This window comes from Mustela nivalis (genome assembly GCF_964662115.1).
Source record: "Mustela nivalis genome assembly, chromosome: 12".
Classification (NCBI taxonomy): Eukaryota; Metazoa; Chordata; class Mammalia; order Carnivora; family Mustelidae; genus Mustela; species Mustela nivalis.
In genome coordinates this window covers 50,267,983-50,277,884 of record NC_139031.1, presented here as the reverse complement: position 1 = coordinate 50,277,884, position 9,902 = coordinate 50,267,983, and the positions used below count along the sequence as shown (strand labels likewise).

At 35.1% G+C, this 9,902-nt stretch overlaps 1 protein-coding gene across 8 annotated transcripts in view; it reads right to left on the bottom strand.

The window, feature by feature from the left end:
• The window catches only part of HYCC1 (hyccin PI4KA lipid kinase complex subunit 1), a 102,560-nt gene that overhangs the window by 34,412 nt on the left and 58,246 nt on the right, over positions 1-9,902 (bottom strand). The window contains exon 11 of one of the 8 annotated variants that reach the window (XM_082693745.1): positions 371-666. The exons of the other annotated variants lie outside the window; for them this stretch is intronic. Coding sequence (XP_082549871.1) covers positions 398-666 — 269 coding nt within the window. The 3' untranslated portion in view covers positions 371-397. The remainder of the gene's footprint in view (positions 1-370; positions 667-9,902) is intronic. 8 annotated transcript variants of the gene reach the window in all.

Below are 9,902 nucleotides of genomic sequence, written 5' to 3'. Positions count from 1 at the left end.
GTTGCATACTACATTCTAGATTATTTTACTTAGATTAAAAAAACTGAACATATATATCATGAGCTCAAACTTGCTAAAATTCTATATACATTATCCTTCAAATCAAGGATGGCAAAAATGCAAAGATAAAAAAATAATTTCAGATCTCAAAACATAAGCAGAAAATTATTTTGGAAGTAATTTTCTGCCTTAGTTTTCATAACAATTTACTCAGAGAAAATACAGGTATGACCATTCCAAAGAGCATTAGATCATTGAGAAATTGTGGTGCATAATTCATGCATTCTGATTATTAGATGACATGCAAATTTTTTGTGACTGTGCAACTGTGGCTTAAGACATGCAGCAGTGGCCCTTTGCCATGAGATACCTTAGAGGGCAGCTAGAAAGTGCTCTGCTAAAACTGCACTCTGCCAGGTGAGTTTATTCCATCCTCCATCATTTTTCTTACAGATTTTTGCCTCCTGATCTCTGGCAAGACTTTGCTCTCAGTTCTAGGATCTGTGGCTGTTTCCTGCACACCCTGTATATGCTGAGCATCAATCTCTCCTAGTGTTCTGCCTTTTTCCCCATTCCCGGTTCTCTCTCCGGACACATTTGTGACACTAATCTCAGGAATGACAAGGATGCCCAATTCAGTAGTATCATTACTGTTGTCAGGTTGCTCTAGAATTGAAGATGATAAGACAAAATGATGGCTGAAAACAAAACAAAATAAAAATGCAAAACAAGAAAAACAAAAGATCCAAAACAAAAACTGGATGACTGAATGTTATGAATTAAGCCAAATATCTGCACTGTAGAAATTTCCATAATTTACATTGCTCTGACAACATTGGAGACGGTAGGGTGATATTCTTTAATTTTAAATGACAATGAAAAAACTCACAGCATCAATTCATGTTCTGCATTTTTTCACACACATATTTGACATGGACCATGAAACAGAAATTTTTTTGCAAATCATAATAGAATTTCTATTGTTTTTAAGATAACACTGTGGCCATTTGAATCAAGACACTTAGGAACTCTCCTTGCACACTTATAATTTGATTTTTTTATTAGATTATACTGAGGCTGGCTTAATGAAGTACCATCTTGGGAAAATGATTATTCACTCATAATATCACAGTTAGTAATGCTGCAAGTACAGTTTCTATCTCACACACCAATCATTGTGTATATTAGGAAATATTAATGCAGCTGTGACACAACTAAATAATCTATTCCTTCAGATTCATAATCATACCATAAATTTAGGCCAGCTTATAACAGTTTATTACTAAACTGGAGAAAAATAAAAATGGACTTGGAAAACAATTTGGCTGTTGGTCTTTTATTCTGAAAGCAGCTATTATAATCAAAACAAAGGAATGAAACTCCTAACTAGTTAATACTTCTGTATCTTAAGCCACAAAGCATGGTTTTATTTAAAGTTGTCAAGGAAATAGCTGTAATAAATGGGAAAAATAACATAAATACATCTACTATGGGTCAGCAATGAAAATTAAAGTTCAAAACAACATAAGACTATGTAAAACAGTATACGTCTCAAAAAATGTAGAACACAAATCTGCTTGACAGACATTACCTACTACTTTCAAGTGTTTCTCATGATAGGATTTTCAAGCTCTCACTCATTATGCTAAGCATGTGAAACAGTAATAGGTAGCAAAAGAATAAAGGCCAGAGCCACATATTCCTAAAGCTTTGCTACACATTGGTATCACCTGGGAACCTTGAAGAACTATTGATACCTGGCTCTCACCCTAGACATTATGATTTAATTAGTATGAGGTATGACCTAGACATCAGGATTTTTAAAAGCTCCCAGTGACTAATGTGCAGCGAAGTTTGGGAACCACTGCTCTATTCAAATTCTTTCAACTTTTGAAAACTTAAAGCAAAAGTTATTATGAATGTCCTGGGTACTCCATACCTAGCAGCAATATGCACTTCAGGGGGCCCTGAAAGCTTCACATTGCCCTGGGTTGGTGGGTCAATGTGCTGATACAGTTGGTGGGTCAATGTGCTGGTACAGTAACTTAGTGCTTCATAAACTTTTTGTTGTTGTTGTTACTTAACTGTAATTTTTTAAATTTATTTTTTATTTATTTTCAGCATAACCGTATTCATTGTTTTTGTACCACACCCAGTGCTCCATGCAATCCTCCCACCCCCCTACCACTTAAAACCCCTCGGATTGTTTTTCAGAGTCCATAGTCTCTCATGCTTCATAAACTTTTGACCGAAGTTTCTTTAAGTGAAATGTTTACTTCCTAAATAGGCCAAAGGATGTTGATTCGGTGGTATCACCTCTAATAGAGGTTTAATGCGATTAAAAGTTCTAACAAAGCGGACTTCCCCTTGCTAACAGATGTCTTCAGAGTGAGGGCAAGTAAATATCTAACTGAGATAAATGCCAGAGGCTGCTGGAACTGAGAGTAAAATCACCACCACATTGCTGGGTGACAAGCAAGCCTTGTCCATTTACCTATAGAAGCAGTTTCAAAAAAGATCTATTAAAAGGGACCATCCAGTCCAAAAAAAAAATTATAAGCTGTGGAAATTATCCACACATAGCAAAGCCAAAGAACATAAAAGGTAAGCATAGATGGCCTAATAAAATAAAAAGCAACACTACTTACACTGAATGGTACTAAACAGTTTTTTTTAAGCATTCATATATATTCTTAAATTACATTCTCTGAAGTAAGCAATTTGACTCCCATTTACAGACAAGGAAACTGAAGTTCAGAAAGAGTTACAACTATTCAGTGGGTGAACTAAACAGCAAAATCTTTAGACTTCAAATGTCCACTCTAACTTAACATTACAAAGTCAAACTCTTCAATTCATTAAAGTCCTTTGAGTTAAATCTGACATCCTTCCATTAGGTTTAACTTATTTGCTTAGATGCCTGGTCTTTTCATAGAAAGCAAATAATTTATTTTGGCTGAATAGAGAGCAAGAGCAGATAAAGGTCTCCAAGAAAACTTAAACAGGTCAATAACTCTCAAGGTTAGTATTTTTTATTTTTTTTTAAATTAGGTTTAGCTTTTAAAAGACACCATTGAAAATTATTAATTTAAAATAGTGATGCAATGATGAACATTTTTTAAGAAAATGACAAGAATATTATATAAAGTAACACTAGGCAATGGGATTTGCCAGTCACATGTACTGGGATACTAGTCAACATCTGCAGCCCCCAAAACAATGATACTAAATTTTTAAAAAATTATTAAAATAAATGGCAAGTAGAAAAATGAGATTGTGTTTCTTTTCACAAGCACAAATTTTTGAGTAATTTGTGTATGTTACCACTCGAAAATGGTAAAAATGGCAAGTTTTTAAGCTATTAAGGTAAATTTATAAAAAGAAAACATGATTCTGTATAGAGCTAGAAAGAATGAATATGAAAATTACAGAATAAAGATAACTATATAACTCAAACATTTGTTACATGATCTTGGTTTCTATTATTTCTTCAACTTCTTCCCGTATATATGACCCAATCTTCCTGCACACACCTTCTTACTGGTTTTGCTATTCCCTAGGACTAGAATGCTCTTCCCCACATAGCTACCTACATGGCTCACCTTCTTACTTCTTTCAGTTTTTTTCTTAAAAATTTCCCTCTTAGTGAAACCTTCTCTGATCATCCCCCATCAAGTGTCCATATCCTCAGTATTTCATAAATTCCTGGGGCGCCTGGGTGGCTCAGTGGGTTAAGCCTCTGCCTTCAGCTCAGGTCATGGTCTCAGGATCCTGGGATGGAGCCCCACATCAGGCTCTCTGCTCTCTGGGGAGCCTGCTTCCTTCTCTCTCTCTATGCCTGCCTCTCTGCCTACTTGTGATCTCTGTCAAATAAATAAATAAAATCTTTAAAAAATATATTTCATAAATTCCCTTCTCTACCTTGTTTCTTCTTAGCACTTATCACTCTCTAAACTATAATTATTTCTCTATCTTATCCACTGGATGTGTAAGTTCCACAAGAGCATGGATTTTTTGGCCATTTTTGCATACCTAATATCTGAAAAACTTGTTTGCATAGAGTAGGTGCCCAACAAATATTTGTCTGATAAAGTAAATGAATTTCCTGTTACATGGTAAAATTATTAAAATAAATGAAAGTGAGAAAACATGGAGAAGACATGAGAAAGGTAATCTGGGAATGTGTTACCTGACAAGGTAAAAAGGAAAAAATAATATCGAGCTTATGCTAATAATAATTTTTAGATGGAAGAGAAAATAAAGTCTCTTTGTTTTGGAAAAGTGAAATACCCATCTCTACATGCAGATTTCATAAAATGCTTAATAATGCCATATATATATAATGCTTAATAATGCCATATGTATGTTTAAATCTACAGTTCTTTTATTTTGCTATCCTCTGGATAACATAGCTAAAGAGAAAAAGTTAATCTTTCTTTAAGAAAACTATAGAGGAGGGGCACCTGGGTGGCTCAGTGGGTTAAGCCCCCGTGTTCAGCTCATGATCTCAGGATCCTGGGATTGAGCCCCCTTATCGGGCTCTCTGCTCAGCAGGGAGCCCGCTTCCCCCGTCTCTTTCTGCCTGTCTCTCTGCCTCCTTGTGATCTCTCTCTCTCTCTGTCAAATAAACAAATAAAATCATTTTTTTTAAAAAAGAAAACTATAGAGGAGATACTATAAGGGGATATAAATAGAAAATAGAACCTGTTCAAAACCCTTGAACTTAAATATATGCAAGAGATGTCATGGTTGTTCTATACCTATAAAAAACAATACTTACATTTGACTTCAAACAATTCGAAAAGTTCAAAAAAGGTCCAAAGAGAAACGTCTCAGAGAGTATTTTATTTGTGTGACCTCTATAAACAGGTAACCTTCTCTCCACACAGAGAAATTAGGAGAGTTAAAGAATACTTTTTTAATAGACATTTCCAAATTGGTTCTCAAAGGCACTCAAATCATTTCTCCCTATAAAATTTCTTCTGGCTTTGAGAAAACAAAAAAGGTAAAAAAAAAATTGCAAATATCATTAAAACTCACCATGAAAAGTTATGATTTCCCTCATATGTAATTTTATAATCCCAATTATCTGTTCTATTACATCAGTCATGAAATTCCTTATTCTAGCTATAGTTTTCTTTTTCTTTTTATGGCTACCTTATTTACTAAAAGTGAAACTTAATATAGGAATAATTTATTTATTCATAGAATTTACATAGCTCTGAGCTCAGACTCCTTGGTAAATCTAAAGGAATAAATTATGATACAAGGTACTTAAAAATTCCTTTATGAAATTAATAAAATAAGCCAAAGCTTTAAAAAATTAATCTAATCCTTAAATGTGTGCATCATACAATTTTAACATTATGAAAAGTATTTGAGTAAACTCTAAAAGAAAGTGATACACATTCCTTTACAATTTATAAGATATAAATATTTAAAATGTCATAATATATCTGAACAACTTCATACCTTTTAATCCAGCCAGTTTATGTTTATAGTTTATCCTATTCAGTGGAAGAAAAATGCTATCTATATTCATTAAGCTATTCATTGCAGTATTATCTATAATAGCAAAAAGTTAGAAACAAATTATTTGGCATATTAAGGAAATGGTTAAACAATGGAATATCAACTCAATGTGGTACTAGATAGCCTTTAAAACAACTGGACTTACTGGGAGAATTTAGGAAAATGTTTGACAACATTAACCAAAAAAAAAATAAAACATCAAAAATTTCAAGTACAGTACATGTATGAAAAATAGATACACAAATAGGAAAAATCTATAAAATGATAATTCTTTAAGTACTGGGATTATAAGTGAATACCCCTCTACCCAGTTTACTATCATGTTTGTTACATTGTTTTTCAAAAAAAAGAAGGAATGAATTGCTCAGTCTATATTATAAATTTCTTTATCATTCATTCCCTCACTCATGCATTTAACTCCTATTTATTGAGCACCTATTATATGCCAGGTAGTGTTTTAGGTGCTTGGGGATACAACTGCCAACCAGACAGACATAGAACCTGCCCTCATGGAGCTTACACAGCAGTATGGAAATTAAAGAAACAACAAAATTTCAGACAGTGCAAAATGCAATGAAGTAAATAAGTATAATGGGAAAGAGTAAGAAGCATGGTAAGGGAAAAGTCTACTTTAGATGGGTAGTCTGGGGAGACCTCTTTGAGGAAGGGACATTTCAGCTGCGATCTAAATGGTGATAAAGTACTGGCTACACAATGATGTGGAAGAAGACAGTCCACACTGCCACTTTCTCATCATTCAAACCTCAGCTTAATTATCTCAAGTTGCTAGGACAAAGCTTCTAAAATGGAAACAGCTCAGTATGTTGAAAGTTAGAAGGAAAGGTGAGAGAGGTCTTCAAGGGGGGTAAAAGTGATAGGCAAGATATCATATCATTAGGGCCACCTATGCCAAAGTATGGCACTTGGCTTTTGCTCTGATTGCAATGGGCAGCCAATGACAGGTACACAAACTGTGTGTATGTTATTAGCATTTCTTAGCAACAGAAGTCATATTTGTGTAACACAAAATAATGAACATGAAGTGTGTCCTGGGTTGGAAAAAAACAACAGCACTCTAAACAATCTATAGCCTGGGCCAGTAATTTGCAAGGCAGATTAGAGGAAATCAGAGCTGCCACAGGAACACAAAATAAGGACCCCCCAAAGTTAAAGGGCTGCACTCTGAGCAAGGACATTAACAAACACTAGGACTTAGAAACACAAGTCCTGAAGCCAGAAGTAGACTTTACAAGTAAGAAAATAGCAACCTGGGCACAAAGTAAAACACAGTATGGACTAGAATGTTTTATTTATAATACATATTGGTTAGAAGCTATTCCCAGTTTCCTTAAGTAAAGATCAGTCAAGTCTTTCGCATTTGTTGTGTATATAAAAAACGAAACAGTTCTTACTGAGGTGGGTTCAGTCACTTTCAACAACTTCTTTCGTCATCTTTATTAAGTCTCAAGTTAAAAAAAAAAGAGGGGGGCATGCCTGGGTTAACCTCTGCCTTAGGCTCAGGTCATGATCTCAGGGTCCTGGGATTAAGCCCCGCCATCGGGCCCTCTGCTCAATGGGAAGCCTTCTTTCCCCTCTCTCTCTGCCTGCCTCTCTGCCTACTTGTGATCTGTCAAACAAATAAATAAAATCTTTAAAAAAAATAAAAACAAAAAGCCTTTGATATTTGCAACATATGGATGCTGCCAGACCCACTGGCATCCTTCACAATGATTAAAGATCTTCAAAACCAGAAAGACCAAAAACAGGTAAGCAGTAGCTATTACAAAACTATCTACAAAAGCTTATTTCTTCTTCTGTGTGCAACATGTAACAAATGCTCCTAAAAAGGTGGTAGTTGGGGAGCAGGAGAAAGGGTAGTGCTCAATGATAAGTAATAATAAATAATAAATTCTTTAATCATAGCAAAATCTCTTTAATATAAGGTCTCCTTAATAAAAAATGTAGAACACAAAAATTTATAAATAAGTGTTTTTGTCTCGTAGGATCAATAATTCTGAAATATTTTGCTTCTCTATGTAGAAAAGTATTTTACCTAGAAATAAACTTAGTTTTTTGTTTTGTTTTATTTTCTTCTAAAGTTGACTAAGCCAGGATTCTGAGACGTTCCTCTTTAGTTTAATGCTTAAATGTATCGAATGGACAATGTGATATTTTAGCTCTGGTTAATATGTTCTTTTTCTTTGAGTCATCTAATATTTCCTATTTTATTTTGTCCTCCATGATTATAAAGCTCCATATCAAGAGTGCCAGTTAAAATTCATGCAATACTAACTTTGGTCAGAAGGAAATGCTTATTTTTGGTCCAAATGTTTTACTATTTATATTGGGAAAGGAAAATTTGTTCCTCAAATACCATTTTAGAATCTGAAAATAATGGAGCTTCTCAAAATGATACTAAAAACATTTAAACCTTTTTATAAAACTGCCAAATATTTTTTCTAAATTTCCTTAACAAGTAAGATAACTTTTAAAATAAAAACCTAAGTATTATACATTTCTATTTGCAGATGTGAAATTCCAATAGCCAACTCTTTAAAGTTCACCACATTTGAGTTTAAAATTATGATTTCTGTGTTTTTCAAAATGCTTTTATAACTATCAGCAATTTTGTTTCTCAACTTAATAGTTTTCTCAGTAAGTCATAAAATCAAATTTGCAAAAATAAATGTTCCATCTCAAGACTTATGACATTCAACCTACCCAAAGAGGTAAAGGATCTGTACTAGAGGAACTACAGAGCACTCATGAAAGAAATTGAAAAAGACAAAAAAGATGGAAAAGCATTTCATGCTCTTGGATCAGAATAAACGTTGTGAAAATGTCTATACTGCCCAGAGCAATCTATACTTTCAATGCTATCCCGATCAAAATTCCACTGGCATTTTTCAAAGTGCTAGAACAAACAATCCTAAAATTTGCATGGAACCAGAAGAGACCCTGAATCACTAAGGAAATGTTGAAAAAGAAAACATAACGTTGCCTGATTTCAAGCTTCACTACAAAGCTGTGATCACCAAGACAGCATGGTAACTGGCACAAAAACAGACACATAGACCAGTGGAACAGAGTAGAGAGTCCAGGTATGGAACCGCAACTCTACGGTCAAATAATCTTCAACAAAGCTGGAAAAAGTACCCAGTGGAAAAAAGACAGTCTCTTCAACAAATGGTGTTGGAAAATTGTGGATGGCTATGTATAGAAGAATGAAACTCGACCATTCTCTTACACCGTACACAAAGATAAACTCGAAATGGATAAAAGACCTCAATGTGAGGCAGGAATCTATCAATATCCTAGAGGAGAACATAGGCAGTAACCTCTTGGACATCGGCCACAGCAACTTCTTTCAAGACGTGTCTCCAAAGGCAAAGGAAACAAAAGCAAAAATGAACTTCTGGGACTTCATCAAGATCAAAAGCTTCTGCACAGCAAAGGAAAGAGTCAACAAAACAAAGAGGCAACCCACGGAATGGGAGAAGATATTCGCAAATGACACTACAGACAAAGGGCTGATATCCAAGATATATAAAGAACACCTTAAACTCAACACACACGAAACAGATAATCATGTCAAAAATGGGCAGAGGACATGAACAGACACTTCTCCACAGAAGACATACAAATGGCTAACAGACACATGAAAAAATGTTCATTGTCATTGGCTATCAGGGAGATTCAAATCAAAACCACATTGAGGTATCACCTTACACCAGTCGGCATGGCCAAAATTAACAAGACAGTAAACAACAAGTGTTGGAGAGGATGTGGAGAAAGGGGAACCCTCTTACACTGTTGACTGTTGGTGGGAGTGCAAGTTGGTGCAGCCACTTCGGAAAACAGTGTGGAGATTCCTTAAAAAATTAAAAATAGAGCTTTGCTATGACTCTGCAATTGCACTACTGGCTATTTACCCCAAAGATACAGATGTAGTGAAAAGAGGGTCCATCTGTACCCCAGTGTTTATAGCAGCAATGGCCACAATCACCAAACTGTGGAAAGAGCCAAGATGCCCTTCAACAGATGAATGGATAAAGAAGATATGGCCCAGGGGTGCCTGGGTGGCTCTGTGAGCTAAGCCTCTGCCTTCGGCTCAGGTCATGGTTTCAGGGTCCTGGGATCGAGCCCCACCTCAGGCTCTCGCTCAGCGGAGAGCTTGCTTCCCCCCTCTCTGTCTGCCTGCCTCTCTGCCTATTTGTGATCTCTCTCTCTCTCTGTCAAACAAATAAAAAATCTTAAAAAAAAAAAAAAAAAGGAAGATATGGTCCATATATATAATGGAACATCACACCTCCATCAGAAAGGATGAATATGGATGAATATCAACATGGACTGGAATGGAGGAGATTATG